General features: G+C 33.6%; 2 protein-coding genes across 4 annotated transcripts in view; both read left to right on the plus strand.

Moving 5' to 3' along the window:
- LOC149482727 (uncharacterized) overlaps positions 1-3,749 on the plus strand; it is a 41,201-nt gene extending 37,452 nt beyond the window's left edge. Inside the window, exon 2 of the mRNA XM_089703309.1 lies at positions 2,666-3,749. Coding sequence (XP_089559435.1) covers positions 2,666-3,525 — 860 coding nt within the window. The 3' untranslated portion in view covers positions 3,526-3,749. The remainder of the gene's footprint in view (positions 1-2,665) is intronic.
- Positions 3,750-7,098: 3,349 nt separating this feature from the next.
- LOC149482728 (uncharacterized) lies at positions 7,099-25,910 on the plus strand. Of its 3 annotated transcripts, XM_089703267.1 has the most exons (12): positions 7,099-7,580; positions 8,687-8,804; positions 9,701-9,865; positions 10,542-10,654; positions 11,430-11,596; positions 16,079-16,222; positions 19,185-19,290; positions 19,551-19,616; positions 20,692-20,768; positions 23,052-23,178; positions 24,628-25,558; positions 25,806-25,910. In XM_089703267.1, the coding sequence occupies exons 1-11, from the start codon at positions 7,286-7,288 to the stop codon at positions 25,533-25,535; spliced, it is 2,286 nt and encodes a 761-aa protein (XP_089559393.1). In that variant the 5' UTR covers positions 7,099-7,285; the 3' UTR covers positions 25,536-25,558; positions 25,806-25,910. The 3 variants fall into 3 exon arrangements, with proteins under 3 accessions (XP_089559393.1, XP_089559394.1, XP_089559392.1); XM_089703268.1 differs by having other exon boundaries at positions 19,185-19,357; positions 19,420-19,616; positions 24,628-25,910; XM_089703266.1 differs by having other exon boundaries at positions 24,628-25,910.
- Positions 25,911-25,962: the final 52 nt, after the last annotated feature.

Genomic DNA, 25,962 nt, shown 5'->3' on the forward strand with positions numbered 1-25,962 from the left:
CGTAACTCAAGTACCAAATTAATAACTACCAACAAATATGCTTTCGCAACCTTTAAAAGCTCATACTAGGAATGATTCTCGTATATCACGACACAGAACTCTGATGACTTACGAGGCGGGTGACCCATCCAATTAGCCCTAAACAATTCATAGAACGTGACCAAAATCGTAAAACTTCACAGATAAGTCGCGTATTTCAATATACGAAATACAAATCCTCGTTATTCACGATAACCCCAAACTTTCTCCTCACCTTTGACACAGTTTCAAAACTGACATGGAGTTTTTCGATAAAAATGCACATTTTAATGAATATTTGGATGATTGTAGGCCGGAGGTTACAAAGGTTAGCCAAATACATAATCCGGCGATTATTCAAACGCAACTATGTGTTACAAATACACGTAACTAATAGTTTGATAATATGTTTCACAACAAAGAACTACTTAGTTAATTGTTGCAAATAATATAAGCTTAATTATTATTGAACGAAATATGTGAAATATAATATTCCCACCCTCATTATTTTGAATTTTGATAGCTAGAAGATGCGCATGCGGTTACTATGTTTATACTTTAGTGAAGTTATTTTTTTTTACTATTAGAAGTATCTACATTTTAAAAATGCTGACTAATTACATGAGAAGTCGAAGTTAGTATTAACGAGAGCGTAAATAATATTATGTTGATGAACGTTAAATGTTAGTAATGCAGTTGTGAATGAGATATCCACAGCATCATAGCATCAATACTTGGACAGTCAAACACCTACGCATATTACATGTTTGTGGTTATAAATATTTTCTGAGAGTCTTCATTTTAGGCTTTATCATTTCGTGTCTACTTTTCTTCTAAATAATATGTCATGTGACATAATCAGAGAAATAAACACGTATAAGGCGAGACAAAGTATACAAACGGAAACCGCGGTCGCAGACGTAATATCTACGTAATAACGTGAGACATAATCAAATAAAAGTAACGGAATTAAGTATAATTGTTTGTTCTTTTATTAGTTAGATATACAATGAGCTTCTTTAGAACGCTACTGATATAATGAAAGAGAAGATGGAATCTGTCTATAACGTTATTACTTCAACTGCTGTCTATATTTTTAATAAATTAAATTACCATTTGCATTTATTACACATATTCATATGAAAGTTATCTGCAAAATCAATTCAAAACTAGTTGGCTATTTTAAAATTTTGTCTCTGCAGTATTTATCTTTACGGTTCAACGAACAACACAAAAAAGCTCTTCTCATCAAAACAAATATTATAACATCAAGCACCTTTTAACCTTTGACCCCAATAATATCTAGGTGAATGTATAAAATGTAAATTAGATTTCCACTTCACAGCCGTTTTATGTAAGAATGCACTGGCCAACTGTTTTAATCCAATAAATATTTTTAACATCATAAATAATTGTTTCCATCGATACTCATAGAAGCGTGAAAAGATAAGGTCATATTGGTCACATTAACTATATTAACCTCATTTTGCTTGACATTGTACAATATTTGGTTTATTTTAAGAATTTCTGTTTATTCATGGATATATTCTAGTATGTAATGATAGCCCTTACTCTTGTTATGATGATTCAGATTCGCAAACCGTGGGAAAAATAATACAGTAAGGCTTATTAGCATTTGTTAGCATTCATTTCTTTCTAAATGGTTGAAATAGTAGTCTTGTAAAGTAAACAAAATAGAAGTTTTTCGCAGAGTGTTCATTTGTTATGATTGTATTAAAAACATCGCTACTAATTTTCCCAATTTCAAAATGCCTATGAGAATCACTACATAGTACAAACTTTAGTACAAAAGTCGCTTTCTCTATCCCTATGTCCCTACATATGTTTAAGTTGAGTTACTAGTTAGTAAAATTACCGTAATTTAAAAGCGCATTTACAGATAGGTATATCTCTCACTGATTTATATTACATAATATTGGATTACTGAGAAAAAAGATATATAAACATGTGTGGAAACAAGACTTATGGAACACGGAAATAGTTTCTAGCGTAGGTATGCTTTTCCCGATTACCTCACACACATTACTTATTCGATCAGGAAGAGTGATTTTGTACAAGTCACTCTACTAGTCGGTAGTCACTTAAACGTTCATATTATATGTCTCGTTAGAACCATTTCAATGTTATTTAAGTACACCATACGCCTACAGAGTGCAGATAACCCAATATTTTACCCATTTGTAAACGTTACACTTTCAATGGTCGAAATTCGTACTATGCATGCCATTGTGCATTTTTGTACAATGCATGAAATATTTATCAGTTGATATTATGTTACCTGAGCAAAATAATTGCATGAGGTGTTATCCATTATGTATTAATCGCAAAACGCAAATTAAATACGATTTAAATTTTGTGTACTTAACAAAGCTATCATAAAACTAATAAACCTTTCGCTTATCTGCAAACCGAATTGATAAAAAATAGGATAAGCTAACCGGTCACCTTGAAATTCGCTTTTGTTAAACGAAACTTTTTACAAAGTTACTACTTTTTTACCTAATATGAATAAAAAACTAATTTCAGTTGACAACGAAAATAAACATAAATCACACTGTTTTTATGTTTATGTGTTTCATATTGTTTCGAGCATTAAAAACTTAAGCGAAATTTATTATTGTTACAGAATTCACTGGAGATCTTGAAGCAGAATCATCAGAAATCATATCAGAAGCAGTGGCTCCACCAGCAAGCTTAAGGCAATTTAGGTCACGAGATACAGCACCAGCGATCGGTCATGGGGACCATTCTATTGAAATCGTCGGCGATTCACAAACATTTTTCCCCACGTTTGCTAACTTTTTTGAACCAAAGCCACAACAAAATAACTTTAGATTCGGCTTTGGCAACCAAGAGGCTGCGTTCAGCCAGCGACCGAATTCCTACAGATCTCTCCTGAACTCTCCTCTATTTGGAGGCTACAGAGCTATCGACAATTATTCTAAACAAAGCACACCACACGCGTCTGAACCTCTCGTAGACGCTAGTTCAAGTGTACTTGGTTCTGGAAACTTTGGAATCATCAGAGGAGGAACATTTTTCGCCCAAAATGACGAAGAATCAGACTTCGGTGATGGTCTTTCCTACTACAATAATGGCCATGGCAGACCCTCATTAAACTTGGGATACATTGCGAATCCACGGCCTAACTACAATCACGATCAATTCGCAAACTTTAAAGATTTCGCTGACATCAACACTCCTTCTAATTCGGATTACTCTCACTATGTGGTTGTATACGCTAACAAAAATGCGACACTCGATGAAATAAGTGAAGAGACGAAGCAAGTAGTATACAGACCTAAAAATATAATCGAAACGCTAGAACAAATTGACACGACAATTGCTCCTAAAGTATCGAAGTCAAAGGCAAAATTAGCAGCGACTAAACAAAAGATGCAAAACAAAAAAGAGAAATGGAATAAAACATCGAAACTGTCAAGCATAAAACATGATCCAGAAGAACCGTTATTAGCGTTAAGTTAAAAATGTAGTTACAATACAAAAGACTTGTTATTGCCTAAGTGTTATAAGTAATCTAGTTATACATAGATATAAATAGTTGCAGCATTTTATCACTAAGGAAAAGGTGGTAAAAGCTCACTAACTAAATTAATGTAAATGTACAGTCCCGAGAGTGTTTGTTGTAAAGTTTATTTTAAGGAGTGATTGATAATCTGGAAATAAATTAATATTTTAAGTATTTTAAATCTGTATTTTTATTTATAATCTTAGATGCACTTTGCAGGGATTGACGAATAATAAAATATAATTAAATAGATATCTAAATCCGTAATTCACTGTATACATATATCAATATATTATCTTATTAGTCAGTTCAATAAAGAAACGAATCTTCAATGGCGGCCAAAGCTGACTTTGACAGATGGTAGGATCACCAAAAAAGAAAATAAAAATAACGTAAATTGATAATTATTTTATTAATTATTTCAAATTGTTTGTTGACAAACTTTTTTGTTATTGTATTTGTGTATTTATATGAATTATCATATTTACGTATACAGAATGTAATAAAATCCCCATAATACTTGTAATAAGCCCATAAAACTGAACAACTTTTCCCAAAGAACATATTTTGTCAAATTCCAATAAAACATTATTTACTTTCGCAAATGCATAATTGTCATTGTAAATTTATGATAAAAACTATTATAGGGAAAATCAAATACATTTTAGTGATTTTATTTTTCCATTTTTTTTTTGCATACCGTACGGTCGTGTGTGAGCGAGAGGGAATGATAAGCGCCGCCATTGAAGATTCGTTTCTTTAAAGAACTAACTAATACTTACATTTATCTTTTCAATGTCCTATGACAAAAAATATGCAGTGGAGATGGCAGTTGGCACTACAACAATGAATTTAACTAATATCTATCGTCCCTAGTCTATATACCAGAAATCAATAAAATTTAGCCAATAGATTAAAATTTTATCAGTTTTCATGATATCAATACAAACTACAAAGCAACCTGTAGAATAATTTGTAGATAGCAGTTAGGTAAGTACTTTTACTCATAATGTCTTACCTACAATCATGGACAAAGAAAATCAGACAGACAGCAATGTAGATATGTTTCTTTCTCGTTTCACCCTTTCGGTATGGCACCCCGAAAACACCAACATCAATGTCTGTCACTTCATGAAATCGTAAAGTGCTTAAACTCTCCTTGTGTCATTTATAGACCACTCGTTAATTAAATTTGTAGGTACAAAAAATGTCACTTTTTAATTTGATGAAAAAAAATATTACCTATAATTTCGTAAAAATATAACCAATAAATAGGTGGTATCCTCATTTATTGAGGTATTGTCGTCTCCGCTAAGTAATAAACAGCACCTTAAAAAGTTAGAATAGTGAGCAAAGAATATTATTCGTCCATGACTGTTACAAAAATATATGAAATGGATCCTCGATCGATCCTCTGTAGATAAATACAGTATTATGTTATTATCTATGCTCTGTATTCTGAAATTAATTACCTATAATGACAGTTTCCATTTAGGTACTCATTATCACCAAATAAGCTATATCATATTATTAGAATACTGTCATCCGATTCCCTACAATGAGGCATGTTCATGGATACTTAGGCCATACGTTAGCATAATAATTATTATTATTATCATCAAATAGTAAATACTAAATACTCACTTACCTACGATGCAGGCCTCACATAAGTCCTGTTATTGTTCTAAAATATTTCAAATTTACTGCAAATTAGTTTTGTACAATAACATCATCATTTGTTTAAAAAAACACCAAAAATCAACGCTTCTGATTCAAACAAAATAACAAGTGCTGCCATCTATAGACTATAGTACAATAAAAAAGAATTTAGGTATAATAGGTACTGGAAGCCTAGACCATAAATAGTAGACTGACATTTTACCGCGCCATCTAGCGGTGATACGGGTGATTAGCAAGACATATTTTTAGCTGTCACAACTTCACAAGGTCCCATTTAAAGAATATTTTAGCTTTGAACGTAATTTCTTCAAATACTGTACGAGTTTAGAATAAAATTTCATCTAACACGGTCATACTTCCATTTATTTTTTAAAATGTAATCATATTGTATTTGGATTTGGTCTATGACCACAGTCTATGACACAGAACATGTAAAGCGTCTTATTCACGGTCCATTCCCGACGTACGTCAGCTCAAGGCCTCGGTGCTGGATGTATCCTACTGACGATCGTGCGCACATCAAGCATGGCTAGGGTTGCCAACTTTTATTTGAAGATATAGAGTATATCTGATTTTAAAGGAGGTAAATAAAGAGTAAATAAATATTTTTAAAAATATATTTTTTGGTACTTTTTGCAGTACCTAACAACAATTTTTCATTATTTTTAAATGAATTATATGAATCCAAACATTCCGAATCTAAATTAATATATTTCAAGAGCTCATTTTTAATTAATTTTTAATGAAGCTCGGTTTCTCTCTTCCCGCCACTTCACATTCATGACCGAAAAGACTCTTTCAGTAAATGCTGAAGTGGCGGGAACAGAGAGTATATAGCTAATCATTTTTTTAAACAAACAAATTCGTTAGGACATTTTTTTTTAATAAATTGCCATTTTTCTGCAGTGGACTTTTGCATAAAATCTGTGTTATTCATCAATTCGCCTTGGAGTTCTTTTAAAATAATAACTTCTGAATATAAACTGTCCATATGTACTAGGTTGATCCAAAAGTGATGATAATTGGGTATTTCGTGTGTACATAAAAAAAAGTGTGTGCGTGTAACCTTTACGCGCGATTGAAGTAAAACGCACATGTCAATATAACCTTGTTATTGAATATTATAAAATGTCGCAATTGTCAGAAAATTTATTTTTAATTTACTTATTTTAAAAGTAATAAATAAACAAGTATATTTAGAGATTTTCAAAAAATTTTGCAATTTAAAATAATGTTTTTAAAACTGTTGAATTTTTCATTCACTTTGCTATTCACAATTGATCAGCTGGCGTATAAGTCAAGAAGCGTGTAGTATATGACATATACTTACAACCAATCAGAATTATTATTTTTAAATGGCGGAAACTACACAGCGTTACTTCCGTCAGAAAAAAAATCTGAGTTACTCCCTAGTCGCGCCTAAAGAAGTTTTACTTCAAAATATAAAATAACTGTTTCTTGCTTGCTCATGTAGGTACTCACTAGGTTATCACAAAAAAATCATATCAATAGGACACGTTTCCAAGTACATATTTACATTAATTAGGTACTGTTGGCAACACTGATCTGCTGTACGTCCGCGCTATTCACTGTCCATCTGCACGACGTTCGCGGTGGTGGGCGTGCTCGCTGGATGAAAAATTGGTCGTGCACATCCAGCAAGATAATAATAATAATTATTGACGTACGTCAACACTATTCACTGTCGTTTTGCGTCGTGCATCGTGTATGACCTTGGCGGGACGTACGTCAAGATGGACCGTGAATACGACGCTTAATATAGGTCTATGCGTAGAAAATATATTTAATCTGTGAATACTACTGTTTAAAAAAATTAGACATATGTCTATGTTGGTCTATGAAAAGCAGAAAAGATTGTGCTAATTTTGCGTGCGAACTGCGAATGAAAGCTTTATTTTTTCTGTAACTACCAAATGGAAAAGTTTAATATCACGTGCCAATGTTGTAAAGATTAACTTTTATTATAAATAATTGGAATTTACTAAAATATTGTAGATAAACAATTTAACTACAACCATGTTTTCGGGGAAGGATGCCGCTACGAATGTAGGGTATCCGACACAATGGGCACTTAACCCAAATGCCTATCAAAATGTAGATGCAAGCCAAGTAGACTGGGCAGCCCTAGCTCAACAATGGATTGCTATGAAAGAAGCTGCGGCAATTGTCGGAGCACCTCAAGCAAAGGCCGAAACCGAAGGTGGCGAAGCACCTATGGAGGTGGAAAATTCAACAGATGTTTCCATGCCACCTGGTGCTGAATGGAATGCGGCTACCAACTCTTGGGGTGGAAACTCTTGGAGCCAATGGGGTAAAGAATTACATATTCTGTATTCATTATCACTCACACCGAAAACTTCAAAATGTTTGCACTTTGCAGTTTTACTATAGTTTATGTACATATTATATTGATTGTTTTGTATTATTCAAAACTTTACTGATACTAAATTTGATCTTATCTATATCCTTCAATAATGATTTGAATATGTTGTTGATTTGAACATTTTGGAGATGTTCTATACAAAACTGTAATAGATTTGTGTAAATACTACTAGTAATATACAGTATACAAAACACAGTATTGTGATCATTTTATATTTTATTATAGGATGTTTAAATTAACTATATGATTCTAAATCAAAGATCAATAAATATATTAAAAATTCGATGGAATCAATTGTAGGAAATGTACATAAACAACCATAAATCCCACGAAGGGTTTATATGTACATTTTCGTAAATAAGTTCAATAAAATAATTCAAATATGTGTAAGTGATTTTTATGAAGACCAACTATCCAAAAATACCAACAATATACCAAAAATCACAAACACAGTAAATCTTAGCTTAAACATGCATCTCTTTCATAAAAGAATTTATTTAAAGCTCAAGCATTTCTTCACACAATAGAGTTATTTTACGAGCACTTTTAAATTGTCTAAATATATAATTTCATTTCTACCATTGATTTGGGAAGCAGTCTATGCAAAGAATATTGAAGAAATTCTGTAATGGCTTTTAACGTGACAACGTCTTATAAATTGGTTTGCCGGGTGACACTTCAAGAAAATGCGTTATGCTCGGCTCACGTTATGCGCTCACAATAAGAGCGAGCGAGAGGCACGCGTCCCTTCCACTCGGGCATGGTTAGCCCGCCAAAGAGCGAGAGAGACAGACATAAAAAGTTGTTGTCACGTAAAACTTTCGCCCGTATACCGACTTTACAGGCAACCAATTTTTTTATATTTAAAATATATCAATATATCAATAAAGATATAGAAAATTGAACTGTTATTTATATTAATATCATAGAATCCTAATCAACCTAATCAAAGTTTTTTTTGCAATGGCCATAAAAATTCAAATATAAAACAACATATAATTTTATAAGGAACCTTAAATATATTCTTTATCCAGGCTGGGGCTGGCCAGGGTCTGGTCCTGTGGATCCTAAAATGGCTGGGGACCCATCTATGCCAATGGCTCCAATGATGGATGGATACCCAGTTACTGACTCCACTGCTTCAATGCCTGGGTAAGTATATCAAAACTACATAGTATAAGTTGCTCCCCATCCTATCTGGCCGTTGATTACTTAGATTACTTGTTAGTAATAAGGCTGTGTTGTATGTCCTAGCTTAAGTTTTTATTGTACCTACTATTGCTATTTTTGCAGCACAATAAAGTGTTTAAAATAAATAATAAATTATGCAACATATTTCCATGCGGTTTTTTAATAGATAGATTATTTCAAGTAGAAGCACACCCCGGACACTCCATACAAAATGATCGTTTTGACAGACACACTGTAGAGACTGCAAATGTGTGTATTAACGCTTTATGGTTGGCACATTTGTGACTAGCGTAAAAAAAATTCGCGTTTTTCTGATGAAATACATCCGTAAACAGCACAATATCTAACCATTTTCTACGAAAAACGATAATCACAAATCCAAAATAATAAAATTACTTTAAGTCAATTTGATTAATGTTGTCAATCTTCGTTGCGTATCGTCCTTGCAGAAAAATATGGCCCATTTTATGTCTGATCGCGCGGGGGTGAGGTAAGTTTAATTTTGGCGGGAGGCGGAGAGTGTCCGTTCTGTAGCGTTTAGCTACTATTATGTATTCTGTGGTAGAAGGTTAAAATTAGGGTAAAAAAAGCTAATATTATAAATGCGAAAGTAACTCTGTCTGTCTGTTATGCTTTCCCGCTTAAACCTCTCAACCGATTTTGATGAAATTTGGCACAGACAATCTTTAGACCCTGAGAAAGTACATAGGCTACCTCTTATCAAAACATTACGCGGGCGGAGCCGCTGGCGGAAGCTAGTATGCTATATTTTTGTAACATAGTTTGATCCTGTTAACAATATGTGCAATTTGTTTTTGTAAAGAAATTAAATTAACTAAGAATAAACATATTTACAGCTACACAACTGGAACAGTACAAACACCTTCATTTCAACATGGATACTGGACGGCACCTCAAGCAGAACAACAGAGCAACAGCAGTAGAAATAGAAGTAGAAGTAGTGATAGAAGATCAAAGAGCAAAAATAGAGATAGTAAATCATCAAGAAGTAGGTCTCACAGGTATGTGGATAATTTTTTTTATAATCATACAGTATTTTATTGATTCAATGTTAGTTATAACACTGAATCAATAAAATACATCCTTATAACATCCCTAGAAAAAAATGTATATATAACTAGACAACTAGTTATCATAACATAATTTATAAATTAACTAGCGTGGTTCTTTCTTTAGCTCATGTACATATAATTTTATTTGTACAACCTATATTACTGAAAAATTTCATCTAAATTATCCAGTATTTGCGCCAATTCATTTCAAACATTGTTACATACAAACCTTTCTTCTTTATAATATTAGTATAGCTTTTGGTATAAGAATGTGTGGCCACTTATTAGTGAATGACTATAAATACCCAACTCATATTGATGTCATAATTTTCTTTTTCTGAAATATCTTCTTAACACTATTATAAAGGCGAAAGTTTGTAAGTATGGATGTAAGGATGTTTGTTACTCTTTCACGTAAAAACTACTGAACCGATTACAATGAAATTTAGCACACATATAGAGGGTAACTTGGATTAACACATAGGATAGGTTTTATCCCAGAAATCCCACGGGAACGGGAACTATGCGGGTTTACTTTGAAAACGCGGGCGAAGCCGCGGACGGAAAGCTAGTGTTTGGATAAAGTAGTAATAATACAAAACTTAAACAAAAATTATATTTACAGAGATAAACCATCATTACCACCAGTAGTGGAGCCAATAGTGCCTCCGGCACCTACAACAGCATCTACACTTGATGCAGCCAAGAGAAGGCAGTTACCAGCATGGATTAGAGAAGGTATGCTTTATATATACTAGAGGTCCGCCCCGGCTTCGCCCGTGGTACATATTTCGCAATAAAAGGTAGCCTATGACCTTTCTCGGGTATCAAAATATCTCCTTCCCAAATTTCATGCAAATTGGTTCAGTAGTTTAGGCGTGATTGAGTAACAGACAGACAGAGTTACTTTCGAATTTATAATATTAGTATGGATTACATTAGAAATAATGTATTCTTTGTTTACATTGTGACATTCAAAAGTATACAAGATACAATATAAGAGCAAGACAAAATTATCTAAAGAGTTTTCAAAATGTATTATTATATCGAACTGTTATATATGTATTAAGATTAACTGAATAAATATTAAGATTTTCTTAATAATGTTTAATACTTTATTAAACTTAATAATAGTTCCTGAAAACAATTCAAGGTCCTTAAAAACAGATAATCATATGTCTTGAAGTTACCAGTGTGAACTAGCTTCTAAACTAAATTAAAAGATGTGACAGGCAGTTCAAGATTTTCACACATTTGCATATTATGTGCAGAACTGCACAGGGTGATATATAAATCACGTGTCACAATGTTTGTCCTCAATGGACTCCTAAACCACATAACCAATTATAATAAAATTCGCACACCATGTGCAGTTCGATCCAACTTGAGAGATAGGATAGGTTTTATCCCGGAAATCCCACGGGAAAGGGAACTATGCGGGGTTTTCTCTGAAAACGCGGGCGAAGCCGCGGGCGGAAAGCTAGTTACTTTCTATGAATATTAATTTTAACAGGTCTAGAAAAAATGGAAAGAGAAAAACAAAAGGCCATAGAAAGGGAACAGGAGAAGAAAGCTCGAGAAGCAGCTGAGGTGGAGAAGAAGAAATTGGAACAAGAAGAACTGGAGAGAATGAAAGCGGTAGCGGGTGGTAGACCAGTAATGCCAGCTAAGAGCAAATTTGTGAGTTATTTTTTCTTGATAGTAGAATCTTAACCTCCTAAGACCCAGATCAGAACTACCAAAGGTAGTCGTAAAAACCCACTGTACAAAATTATGCACAAATTAATTTATTGCTGTCAGACCCAGAGACGTAAAACGTCGTAATTTTGAAGCTATACCTTTTAGGGTTTCGAAAGTATTTTTACCGTAATACCAGGTGTCTATGGGACATTTTTGGTCACCTTCTGTAATTATATCTTTTGTACAAAATTTTGTACAGTGGGTCTTAATGTAGCAGAGAAAATAATAAATCAAAATTACAAAAAATAAAGTTTATTATAGAAATTAAATAGAGAACAAAATTTTTCCATTTGAGATCTTTAGGCTTAACTTCTATTAAGGCAATATTAAATTACGCGTCCTCGACTTCTACTCCCACGACTTCCATCTTCCGCGAGTGGTTATAATATTTCTTCCACGACTACAACCACGTGTCCAAAGTAGACGAATTCGTGTTCTGCTGCGACTTGATCCTCGCAAAAAGGAGAATCATCATTGTCATCTTCAATAAGCGGCTGTTCATCTTCACTAGAAGAACTTGAAGATGAAGATTCCTCTCTTCCATCTGGCATGTACTCGTCATCTGTCTTATTATATTCAAAAGGGTCCTCTTCAGCTTCTGACTCATATTCTAATTCATTTAGACACTGAAGAATCTCATTTTCATTAGAATCTAAAATAAAAACAAAAATACTCTCTATAAAAAGCAGATACCTAACGTTTGATACTGAGAACCAATGTACAAATTATTGAACAAAATAATTGATGACTTTGTGGATCACCTTTATTCAATACAGCAACAATAAATATGAATAATGTGTAATATTTACACCTTATAGTATAAAATAACATTAACAGTGACTTGGGAAAACTAGTGATTATACAGGGTGCCCCGTTTATAGTGGTCCAAAAATTTTTTTCAGCTTGTGAGCATCATGAGTAATCATTTAAAACAAACTTTAGTTAAGCGAAAACTTATGGTTTAGAAATTATGATTTTTTTTTATAAATAATCCGGAGTTTCAATATTTTTGTCACAAAACCACTCTGTTATGAAAACTACTGGACCGAATTGAATGAAATTTGGTATAGGTATAGCGCAATAACCTACCTATCGCACTATAGACTCATCTTGTGTAAATAATTAAACTGCATTTTTTTATTTTAACTTTTTCTTTAGTTTTTTGAATTTCTCGGCAAAATATTGATTTTTCGAAAAAATCCTGTGAAAAAAAAATGTACCACCAAGGTTTTGCTGGTACTGCTAAAAACTACCTTAACATAGGGTTATTCTTGACACAAAAAATCATAGTTGTCCTTCGATTGTAACATCTTCAAAAACAACATCATGTACATTAAAGCATGGAAATCGAAAAATTACGAAATTTACCATAATTTAATTTTAATCATTTGGAACGGCCAATTTTTGATTAAAGAACCATTTATTGCCATAAAAGTCATTACAAATCAGTATTCACATGGCTATAAAACTATTTGAATGAAATAAAATTATAACCTGCCAGCCAAGATAACGTAACTTTATTCTAATGTCAATTTATTGAGTTTTTTTGTTGTTTAGTTTTTATGTTTAAATCTTAATAAAAGGTTTGGAGAATTAATAAAACAAAATAAATATTAATTAACATATTGTTTATTTTTTACAAAAGGTTTTCAAAATGCCGTCCGCCTTTCGCTAAACATAATCTGCATCTGCGTAAGAAATTTCTTCGCAGCCTATTAAATGGCTGCCGGCTTTCTTTAATGACTGTTATATCCACTTAAATTTTTAGGTATGAACCTATGGTAATAAATGGTATAATACCATAAATTGGTATACAAATGTACCTATGTATAATTAATGTATGGTTATTTATAGGTATAAATTCAAGTGGCTATAACAGCCATTAAAGAAAGCCGGCAGCCATTTAAAAGGCTGCGAAGAAATTTCTTACGCAAATGCAGATTATGTTTAGTTAAGGTGGACGGCATTTCAAAAACCTTTTGTAAAAAATAAACAATATGTTAATTAATATTTATGTTGTTTTATTAATTCTCCAAACCTTTTATTAAGATTTAATCATAAAAACTAAACAACAAAAAAAACCTCAATAAATTGACATTAGAATAAAGTTAAGTTATCTTGCCTGGCAGGTTAAAATTTTATTTCATTCATTTTAAGTTTTATAGCCATGTGAATACTGATTTGTAATGACTTTTACGGCAATATATGGTTCTTTAAACATAAATTGGCCGTTCCAAATGATTAAAATTAAATTATGGTAAATTTCGTAATTTTTCGATTTCCATGCTTTAATGTACATGATGTTGTTTTTGAAGATGTTACAATCGAAGGACAACTATGATTTTTTGTGTCAAGAATAACCCTATGTTAAGGTAGTTTTTAGCAGTACCAGCAAAACCTTGGTGGTACATTTTTTTTTCACAGGATTTTTTCGAAAAATCAATATTTTGCCGAGAAATTCAAAAAACTACAGAAAAAGTTAAAATAAAAAAATGCAGTTTAATTATTTACACAAGATGAGTCTATAGTGCGATAGGTAGGTTATTGCGCTATACCTATACCAAATTTCATTCAATTCGGTCCAGTAGTTTTCATAACAGAGTGGTTTTGTGACAAAAATATTGAAACTCCGAATTATTTATAAAAAAAATCATAATTTCTAAACCATAAGTTTTCGCTTAACTAAAGTTTGTTTTAAATGATTACTCATGATGCTCACAAGCTGAAAAAAATTTTTGGACCACTATAAACGGGCCACCCTGTATAAGTATTTTGAGATTAAACTTACTCTTAGCACGAGGGAGCGGCAGGTTTCGTCGTTCATCACAGCTAGTTTTGAAAATATACTTATTTTTTTGTTGGCAGCGTTGATAACATAGACAATACAAACTATTTAAGTAATTTTGACATGTGAAACTATTCGCGGGAAGATTTGAAAAAAACTACAGTTGTTAAAAGAATAAGTACAAAAAATTGTACACTGGGCGGTTACTACTATAAACTATATGACAGAGCTGGGTCAGATAGCACTATTTTATTTTGTACAAAATTTTGTACGCGGGGTCTTAGGAGGTTAATACTATTATAAAGGCGAAAGTTTGTAAGTATGGATGTATGGATGTTTGTTACTCTTTCACGTAAAAACTACTGAACCGATTACAATGAAATTTAGCACACATATAGAGGGTAACTTGGATTAACACATAGGATAGGTTTTATCCCGGAAATCCCACGGGAACGGGAACTATGCGGGTTTTCTTTTGAAAACGCGGGCGAAGCCGCGGGCGGAAATCTAGTATTAGAATACTATTTAATGAGTATAAAGTTGTTTTGCATTCTAATTAAATGCGAAAGTTTAAAATAATTTATGGTTGTAGGTCTTTCACGCAAAAACGTTTCTTAAATGTGAAACACACACTGCACAGTATATGATACTAGCGGTCCGCCCCGGCTTCGCCCGTGGTACATATTTCGCAATAAAAGGTAGCCTATGTTCTTTCTCAGGATCTAAAGATTATCTGTGCCAAATTTCATCAAAATCGGTCCAGTAGTTTATGCGTGAAAACCATACATACATACAAACCTTTCCTCTTTATAATAGAAGTATAGATGTGGTACAGAGACAGATTCATTATAGCCTTATAGGATTAGTAGACAGACTACTTGTTTTTTGGGAATCACGCCAGTTTCGCAGCGCGTTCCAGCTAGTTTTTAATTATTTTATATTATTTTTACTTATTATTTCATATTTTTACTAGATGAATGTTCGTTACTAACAGAATTGTGCGTGTTTTTTTTTTCGTTACACAAAATACATTTTTCACATGGAAATAAAGGAAGCTTTTCTCTTTTGTCCCTGTTCTGTCTATATGTTCAAAGAAAAATATTAAAATATTATAAACAGACCCAATTGTATTTTCTTTTTAATTTTTCAAGCCAGAAACTTGAAATAAATACTGATATCTGTCTGCTAGAAAATACATCAAACTTCTCTGACGACGCGGTTGGCGCAGTGGTAAAGTAACTGCCTACTGAGCCGACGGTCCCGGGTTCGATCCCCGGTCAGGGCAAATATTTGTGTGATGAACTCAATTATTTGTTCTTGGGTCTGGGTGTTATTATCTATATATGTATTTATTAAATACTAGCAGCCCGCCCCGGCTTCGCCCGTGGTACATATGAAAAATAGATGTTGGCCGATTCTCAGACTTACCCGATATGCACAGAAAATTTCATGAGAATCGGTCCACCCGTTTCGGAGGAGTATGCAGACTAACATTGTGACAAGAGAATTTTATATATAAAGATTATATTTATCGTCGCCTAGTACCTACAACACAAGCCTTAATTGAGCTTACTGTGGGACTAGGTCGATTTGTGTAATAATGTCCTTTAATATTTATTATTATTATTCTCTTGCAGGAGACGGACTCAGAAGGAGAAGAATCGGAGAAGGAAGAGCCAGTGCAGCCGGAAGTGAAGCAAGAGGAGCCGATAGAAGTGAAAGAGGAGCCGGTGGAACAGGAGCTCGTCAAGAAGAGTAAAGAGGAGATCATGCAGGAAGTTGTGAGTTTATTTTAGACTAGCTACCGCCCACGACTTTGTAACGTGCATCCCCGTTTTTCCCCGTTCCCGCAAGAATTTCGGGAAATCCTTTCTTAGCGGATGCCTACGTCCTAACATCTACCTGCATGCCAAATTTCAGCCCGATACGTCCAGTGGTTTGGGCTGTGCGTTGATAGATCACTACATCAGTCACCTTTAAGTTTTATATATATAGACTAGTTGCGCCCCGCGGTTTCACCCGCGTGCGTTACTGTGCCTTTTTACCCTAATGTTCATGTGGGATATCGGTACAAAAAATAGCTTAAGTTACTCCTTATAACAATAGCTTTCTGTCAGTGAAAGTTGGTCCAGCCGTTCTCGAGATTAGACAGAACAAACAAACATACAGACGGACAAAAATTTTAAAGATTACTATTTTTGTATATGTATCTACAGTGTTAACATTTAGTACAAATTGGTTATTTCAATATTGAAAACACACTCCATATTGGTATACATGAATAAGTATCATATGGAGATTGGAGAAGGAAAGTGGAAGTTATAGCCTGTGCGTGCTGCATCGCTCTTCTAAAGTTATTTCGCCAACAAACACCTAGATTTGTGTATAGTATATTGGAATTTGTTAATTAATAAGCTATATATTTCAGCACATCCCAGGTCTAATCGGATTTTTTTTTTTAATTTATTGAATTTATTTTTTCGAAACGATCCCTTTAGTTCCGAAACAAAGCCAGAAAGAGCATTGCATTGTTGCAGAGTTCAACTATTTCGATGATGAATTTAAATATAGTTCAAAAAACATCTTCATAATTGGCATCATTTACACATTATGCTTCAGTGGGTATATTAATCCATGACTTATGTACATACCTATTAAAAGTATACATGAGATTTATAATGAGGCATGACGACAGTATCCATAAATGATCTAATTAGTGCTTTTAAGGGAAAATGTATAATAAATAAATTAAAAATAGTGACTTAGAAATAGTAAAAACATTAAGATTGATGAGATTATCAATAAAATAAAACATTGAAATTCTGCAGTCGGCCATTTTGACCGAAACACGCGTGACGTCACGTCTATGTATGTAATCTGTTTAAGATTCGCGTCAGGTGTATTTTGTTGTTATGAATATGTTGAGAATACGAATTTTTATTTATTTTCTATTTTTTCACGAATGCTTTATCGACTCAGAACAGAAACATAATTGCGAATTCACGAATATGTGGTTTGGGTTTCTCTCCGTCCAATTTATACAATCATTTCATATTATTTTCTCGCTTTAGACAATAACTAACACTTTTTTGGGTATTATTTTTATGTAGATTCACATTGCAATACTGCACACCACTTATAAACTTTGAAATTAGATACTATAACACTTAATAATTAAATATTTGTTTAATTTTGCTTCGCTATGCATACAGATAATTACGTATTTACGTAATAGTGTCGTCACGCCTACGCCATGACACCTGTGAGCTGTTTTGGCACAGTTAATAAATATTTTTTGAAAAATGGCTTTTATCTTCGTTAAATTTAAGTATATTAGCGAAATATAGGGGTTTTCTTGTTTAATAAACGTATAGGTACACACATTATGGAAGAGGTTTTGAAAATCTTTCGTCATGCCTATACACCGTTCATTTGTTATATTTGTGTAAAATAGTATTTGTTTACATTAAAAAATTAAAGTAACTTTCTACCATTGTAGATCAGGACAATCAGCTAGCTTTTTATATAATTTTACTATCATTACCTATACTAGCATCAATCAAAGGAAGCAATGATGGTAATTACTGGGGCAAGATACTATTGCCGGGATGCAGAGACTCATTTTTAACAATATCTTATGAAAATTCGAATTGTTTTAAGCAGTGCCTTATCTAAATTAATTCGAATGATAAATCAAAATATCTGATTAAATTTAGAATTGCAAAAGATTAAATATTAGTAATCTCTAAAATTTTAATTGACAATTGAAACTTTATCAGCTATCACATTATGAAAGTGATTAAAATATAGGTTACTATCGTAATATGACTGTATCATATAATGATAACGTGTGTTTATATTTCAAAGTGGACAAATGATTCTTGTATTATTTTTGTTTCTATTACATTATTTCAAACCTTGAAAATCAAACTGTGTAAATATTAGGAATAAATTGTTTTTCGAATCTCATAATACAATGCCCTAATTTATTTATAATTCACGTGTAAATTTGATTCAATTTCAATTACATAATTTCTATTAACAGCGATAAATCGAAGTGACTGAGATGTTTCAATGTAACATCTAAATTTGTCCATGTATTAATCTCATAATACTAATCTAGAATCTTTTGCAGTCTATTGACTGCAAAATATTTTGGATTAGGATTATGAGATGCTATTGCATATGTTTTAACAGGAATATTCTTGCTTTTATCCTTTGAAAAAGACTTCAAGCACTTAATTGCATATATAGGGCACATATAAAGAAGTCCTATAATCATTGAGCGCCTCCTTGGTACAGTGGTTGGCGCTTGAGCGTAGAACCGAGGGGTCCTGGGTTCGATTCCCGGTGGAGACTGAGCGCCTCCTTGGTACAGTGGTTGGCGCTTGAGCGTAGAACCGAGGGGTCCTGGGTTCGATTCCCGGTGGAGACGAAGAAAAAAAAATGTCTCGGTCTGGCAGGAGGAGTCAGGACACAGAAGGCTGATCACCTACTTGTCCCTAAAGAAAATCGATCAGTGAAACAGATGTATGAATAATGCATCTGCCCCTTACCCCACTACGGGGACACGGGACTTCACATAATCATTGAGCTACAAACAAATAGACTCATAACTACAAGTTAGGTGTTAATTTCAATTAATGTTACACGCTCGGACATTCCTTGACGACTTTTTATTAGGCGAAAGAGAGTATCGTTGTTTATAGTGAATGCATCTTACGTAATTATCGTTGTTCTCAGATGTTAGCAGTCCGTCGCTCGCTAACAGAAATCCTGCTAGAAGTGACGGACCAAGAGATCCAAACGGTGAGCCAGGAAGAATTGGCCCGGTATACCTCGGCACAAGGTATTTCCACTCATATAGGCTTATGCCCAATGGCCAGACTCTATATCAAGACATTGCTCTATCCAACGTGAATCGTGTACTGACTATCATAGCATTTGTGATAAATACATCCATGATTATATTTCGAAGTGTACAGGAAGAAAATTGTGTGAACTATTGTGAATTAATTTCATCGCTAATAAAGTCTTATTTCAGATGTTGCCCGTTGAATGAATACATGTATTGTGTGATTAATATTGGTTTTATTTATATGGTAAAAGCGTCGCGCCTCAACGCTATGAAAGCATCTCAATCTAAGGCATTCACCGCTATTGCAACTGGCCTCGGTGAGTGCTTTTCCTAAAGATTTCCTAATGCGAATATCTCGCAAACTTTGCGTCAATTTTCGGCCTACCCTCATGTTTTTGCCTCCGTTTGCCAGATATTTGCTTCTAACTTACATGGTGGTTTATCTAACAACCACCACGTATGTTACGAGAGCATTCTATTTCAGCATTGCTGTTTTGATGTTTAATTATTGACCATATTGGCAATTTATTATGTAACTGCAAGTGATTTATATAACGACTTGTGGAATGAAATTGGTAAGAAAAAAGTATTTATTATAGATGTTAGCTAACGTAAGTGTATGCTATTTCTTGGGTTCGATAAGTCTTATGTTATGATCATTTATTTATGTTTCGAGACCTTGATTTCATGTTATATAATTTTAAAATAGATTTAATAATAACAATATTAAGGGGTTATTGATGTAAATGATCCATTGATCAAAGTTTGTTGACGTTACGAGCTAAATCCTGTTTCAGCCGTAACTAACTATAAATTAAATTTACTACCAGTAAAATATGCTCTTCCTGAAGCAGTATCTTATAACTAGATGGCGCGTTGTACATTTTACGAAAAAATGTTCATATCTTTAAATCAGTTTTAATAATGATTGAAAATATTAAAGGTGTATCAATCTGTACTACAGTCAAAAAAGGGGATGTATATTCTAGGGCAATATTGTACACCGAAACTGTTTTTGGCGTGCTATGTACCAATTTTTGTTCGAATAGTGCTATTGGAAAATGTCAACAGACCAACATTAAACTTACAATGCCTATATTTAAGAACTAGCTTTCCGCCCGCGGCTTCGCCCGCATTTTCAAAGATAAACCCGCATAGTTCCCGTTCCCGTGGGATTTCCGGGATAAAACCTATCCTATGTGTTAATACAAGTTTACGGTTCAGTAGTTTTTACGTGAAAGAGTAACAAACATCCATACATCCATACTTACAAACTTTCACATTTATAATATATTATTTTTCACTGAAAAACGGTCGGAACGTTAACATTTTCCATAGTATCTATTGCGTGTGTGCCAATCGATCGCTAGTTATCTGAGGCGTTGTGTGCAGGGCTCGGCGCGTACGAGAGCAGCAGCGACACCGACAACGAAGACGATGTTAAGGACGTTTCGGATCAACAGTTGCAGGTATCGTTGTACATATTATTTATTTATTTATTACTTTATTGCTCTTAAAAATTACAAATTGAGACTTAGGCCATCTTCACACTGCCCCGCATCATGCTGCATGTTGCGTGTCGACGCACCTACGCGCGTTCCTGCGGGAGTGCAGATCTGCATCATCGTGCGGGTTTTTTGCGCACTCACGCGCGTAGGTGCGTTTGTATATTCACGCACGACGGCTCTCATTTATTCGTCGTTCTCCGTGGTGGTCGTACAATACTGAGCATCACGACGCGCGGCACTGCGGGTTCGGTGTGCCATACCTTGCGTCTCGCCCCGCACCTACGCGCGGGGATGCATGTTTCTCCGCGTGTATGCGCGTGATCCGCATGAACGCGCGTGGTTGCATTTTCAGTGTGTTGGACTGTGCGTGTTTTCTAAACAAACGGAGATACTTACAAGTAACGTTAAACACGCAGTCACGTAACATGCAGCGTGGTGCGGGGCAGTGTGAAGATCGCCTTAATCTAGGATACATTGTAACAAACGGCGGCCTTATCGCTAAATAGCGATTTCTTCCAGACAACCGGTAGACATTATCTACTAGCTGCGATGAGTTTTTCGTTCTAATCCTAATGTTTATTGAAATATGTATCAGAATAAAATGTAGCCTAAGTTACTCATTACTTCGGCTATCTGTCCCATTAAAATCGATCCAGCCACGATTCCAGATTCCAGAGATTCCGGAACAAATAGACAGACAATTTTTTAATATTGATTACTACTTTATTCTATTGAATTTAGCTTTAATTATGGCATTAATTTAGGTTTATTAAAATCGGTTCAAAATTTTAAAATACATATTTTCATATACCAAGACATTGTTTGCATTCAATCTACATTTATATAGCTGTTGTGACAATGATTCTTTCTATACTACTGGAACAAATTGGAGATCCTTTGTTTCCAGTGAAGGTGAAATATAAATCGTTTCTGATTCAGTATTATTGTAATACAGTATATTGAGAGAATGAGTATATGATGAATTTACAGATAGTTAATAGGCCTGGATAGCACAACATTTATTTCTTAGCCGGGTATCACGCGAGTGAAGCGACGGGCTCCAGCTAGTATCCTACTTATATTATAAAAAATGCGCATAAAAATATGTCGCTTTTCGATGTAACTTCTGAGTTTATTCAATACTAGCTTACCGTCCGCGGCTTCGCCCGCTTTGTCTAAAACCTAATAAATTATATACTAAAACCTTCCTCTTGAATCAATCACTCTATCTATTAAAAAAACCACATCAAAATCTGTTGTGTAGTTTTAAAGATTTAAGCATACAAAGGGACATAGGGAAATAGGGACAGAGAAAGCAACTTTGTTTTATACTATGTAGTGATTCATATCCATATTAGATTTAGGATCAACAGTTTTTATTTGGATACCTAAAAATACCTATGTAAACGATAGAAAACTTCACATTCAGTATACAAATGGAATTAAATTTAAATATTCAATAATAACTAAAAACTAAAAAGCATATAAAAACTTAATTATTCAGCTATTTCGAATCAACATGATTGTATGCATTGAATTTTACAATTCATGGTAGCCCTGTTGATTGACGTAACAATAATTGTTTAAAGTTTGAACTTTGGTAAAAACATGTGCATATGATTTGGATTATTTGATGTTGTTTTAATAATTTAAAAATGTAGATACACTGATTTTAAAGCTGTGACAACAAGAATATGAAAAACGTCATTAATAAAAAAAATAACGATATTTTTAGATGTTACTTAAATTCATTTTTTGTATGAGATAGACAAAATATTCACTATTAGAGTGAATAGTCTCGTCTATTTCATTTTATAGCTACATCGCTAAACAATTATCATTTATTCCACGGTTTTTTTTTAAGAACAGGTAATGGAAATGGATGTAGGAAATTATCATGAAATTTCACGCATGCATTTAAGTCTATTATAAGTTATAACCTAGTTTAACATACTGTTTTATTTAAGTTTTGCACCCTAATATGTTTATAAAGGTTTATTTAATAAAAACAAATAGAAGCATTAAATCATCATCAATGTTTTAAAAATAATCGCTACCGGAAGATGAAAAATGTCCGAAGTGTATGAACTATTAGCTAATAAGATTCAGTAACTGAAAGTTTTGCACCCTGATATGTTTATAAATGTTTATTTAATAAAAAAAAATAGAAGCATTCAATGTTTTTAAAATAATCTATTCAGTAAATGAATGTAGAGCGTACTGAATGTAGTATGTGGTATGTAGGAGATGATTCGTCGCAAGCGGGCGGAGTTCGAGCGGACGTCGCGCGAGATCGAGGCGGAGGTGAAGCGCGCGGAGCTGCGCGACCACGCGGACGCGCTCTCGCCCGCCGGCACGCCCAAGCGGACGAGTACGTATACATATACTCACAAACCCACATGCATGCACATACATACATGAATACAGATTAGGTATTTCTTTATGAAAATAACACACCCGTCTTAAAAAAAAAATATTAAATGAATAAATATTAGGAATTGCTTATTAAAATAACACAAACCGTCTTTAAAAATGCACACACTCAAGCGTATTCACACTATATGGACACATGAATAGATATAAGGTTTTTTTTATTAAAATAACATACCTACCCGACTTGTTTTAAATATGTAGATACTATAATATTTATATCTGATTTTTATCATTTGCTTTGTTAATGCATATTCTACGTGTAAAACACGTTTATGCTAATCTTTTGAACGCCCTCTACCTTGGCATTGTGCAAAGTAAATTTTAGACTTTTAATTTGCAATTAATATATCTTTGTATTAGTCAGTTCAATAAAGAAACGAATCTTCAATGGCGGCCAAAGCTGACTTTGACAGATGGTAGGATCAGCAAAAAAGAAAATAAAAATAACGTAAATTGATAATTATTTTATTAATTATTTCAAATTGTTTGTTGGCAAACTTTTTTGTTATTGTATTTGTGTATTTATATGAATTATCATATTTACGTATACAGAATGTAATAAAATCCCCATAATACTTGTAATATGCCCATAAAACTGAACAACTTTTCCCAAAGAACATATTTTGTCAAATTCCAATAAAACATTATTTACTTTCGCAAATGCATAATTGTCATTGTAAATTTATGATAAAAACTATTATAGGGAAAATCAAATACATTTTAGTAATTTTATTTTTTCATTTTTTTTTTGCATACCGTACGGCCGTGTGTGAGCGAGAGGGAATGATAAGCGCCGCCATTGAAGATTCGTTTCTTTAAAGAACTGATTAATATTTTCCTATTCATGAAAAATTTGCCTGCTTGTACCGCTTTTCGAAATTAAATTCCCATACCTACAGATTTTTTCAATATTATACAAGATCTGCATATATTTCATGACCGTTTTAAACACTATTCTGGGTTAATTGATTTTAAGTAATTGGAAAACGCGATAATAAGCATTCATTATGCAGTAGTTTTATAGGTATAAAGCGTATTTTGTATAATAATGCGCTGTTCAATGTATAAAAAAATAACATAGTCAGAAAATTATAATTCAAATGGGTCAATGCCAAACGTCTATGTGTATTTTATTTGAAAGTTCCTTATTTTACTATAATAAATAAAAATAAGATAATCACTGCATTCTCTGACCGAAACGGAACTAGATAAAATATTTTATGTACATAATAATTTGACCTTTTTAATTTTTTATCGCAATCCTACTTATGCAACCGACACAAAACAAAATACAGACAGACCTTCGACATTGATTCATTTTAAACATTCGTAATAGAAAAAGTTGAAACTCCTCAAATTATATTAATTATAGATATTACTCTTATAGGGTCGTCCGCTACTCCTCCTCCAATAGAAAGTGCCACTCCAGAGAAGAAACCGGAACGGCGACCATCGAGAGACAAAAAACCTAATCATAAATCAAATGATAAAGTAGATGGTGTCCATAAATTAGAAACAGTACATGAAGATAAACACAAAGAACGGAAGCTTAGCAAATCTGAAAACACTCCCAGTCCACAGAAGAATAGCAAAAATAATAATAAAGAAAATTCCACCACTAGTGATTCGGAAGATCCATCGTCCAGTTCGAGTAGTTCTTTGTCAGAGAGTGAACCTGAAGTCAAGGTCGAAACTCGAGCTAAAAAGCGCAAACGTAAAAGTTCCAGTTCGAGCGACTCGCACAAAAAGTCCAAAAAGAGCAAAAAGTCGAAGACTTCCAAGAGCGATAGGAGCTACTCGAAGTCAAAACACGACGAGCATTCGAAATCAGAAAAGAAATCTAAAAGAGACGATTACGAAAGTGATTATTCTAAGTCAGATAAGAAATCAAAAAGGGACGATTATGAGAGTGATTATTCCAAATCCGAAAGAAAATCAAAAAGGGACGATTATGAGAGTGACTATTCCAAATCCGAAAGAAAATCAAAAAGGGAGGGACACGATAGTCACAGGTCAAAACGGGAGGAGAAACATAGACGAAGGGACTCCGCGGAGGAAAGGCCGAAGAAACGTTCGAAGCGGTCGAGGTCCATAAGTTATGAATCTCGTTCTGGGAAGCGGCGTTCCCGGGATAGGTCCGAAGATAGATCTCGGAGGCGAGACAAGCGGTCTTACGATAGGGACAATTCGAAGCGCGACAGGGACAGGTCGTACGATAAATACGATAGGTATGAGCGTAGGGACGACCACCGGAGGCGATCGCGCAGCGGCAGCCATTCCAGACACCGCAGATGAACTTCAGGTTATATGAACAAAAGGTGGTATTTGTTTTTCATAGTGCACATGAGTCATATCAGTTTTTTTGGTAATAGTATGTTGAAATGGTTGGATTTATTCCGCCGATGCCAATTTGTCCGAACTTTGAATTGTTTGTAGTGTAGTTCTTCAGAAATTTGTTAGAAAATGTAATGTAATTTTGTATAAGTAAATAAAAACATACAATAAAATTAGAGATAGGTTCACTTCTGTGATAATATAGTAATAAATTAATATTTTCTTTTGCAGGTAGGTTTGCTGAGATGTTTGCTTCTACAACTGTAAATATATTTAGTACTTGTGTATATTATTGGCTTTACATGCATTGCATTATATTAAAAAACTTTGATATTATGAATGTGTTTTAATAAATTTACCTCTAAAGACATCTAGATTCTAGACACAA

The sequence above is a fragment of the Colias philodice genome, chromosome 14 (genome assembly GCF_061535455.1).
Source record: "Colias philodice isolate Cphi_HAF_F1 chromosome 14, ilColPhil1 Martin Lab GWU primary, whole genome shotgun sequence".
NCBI classification, from domain to species: domain Eukaryota; kingdom Metazoa; phylum Arthropoda; class Insecta; order Lepidoptera; family Pieridae; genus Colias; species Colias philodice.

What these genes read in the sequence shown, in the direction of transcription:
- LOC149482728 (XM_089703268.1), top strand. Translation starts at nt 7,286, where the DNA reads ATGTTTTCGGGGAAGGATGCCGCTACGAATGTAGGGTATCCGACACAA. An exon ending in TCCACTGCTTCAATGCCTGG is followed by an intron (nt 8,805 to 9,700) that starts GTAAGTATATCA and finishes ACATATTTACAG; the next exon opens with CTACACAACTGGAACAGTAC. An exon ending in AGGAGATCATGCAGGAAGTT is followed by an intron (nt 16,223 to 19,184) that starts GTGAGTTTATTT and finishes CGTTGTTCTCAG; the next exon opens with ATGTTAGCAGTCCGTCGCTC.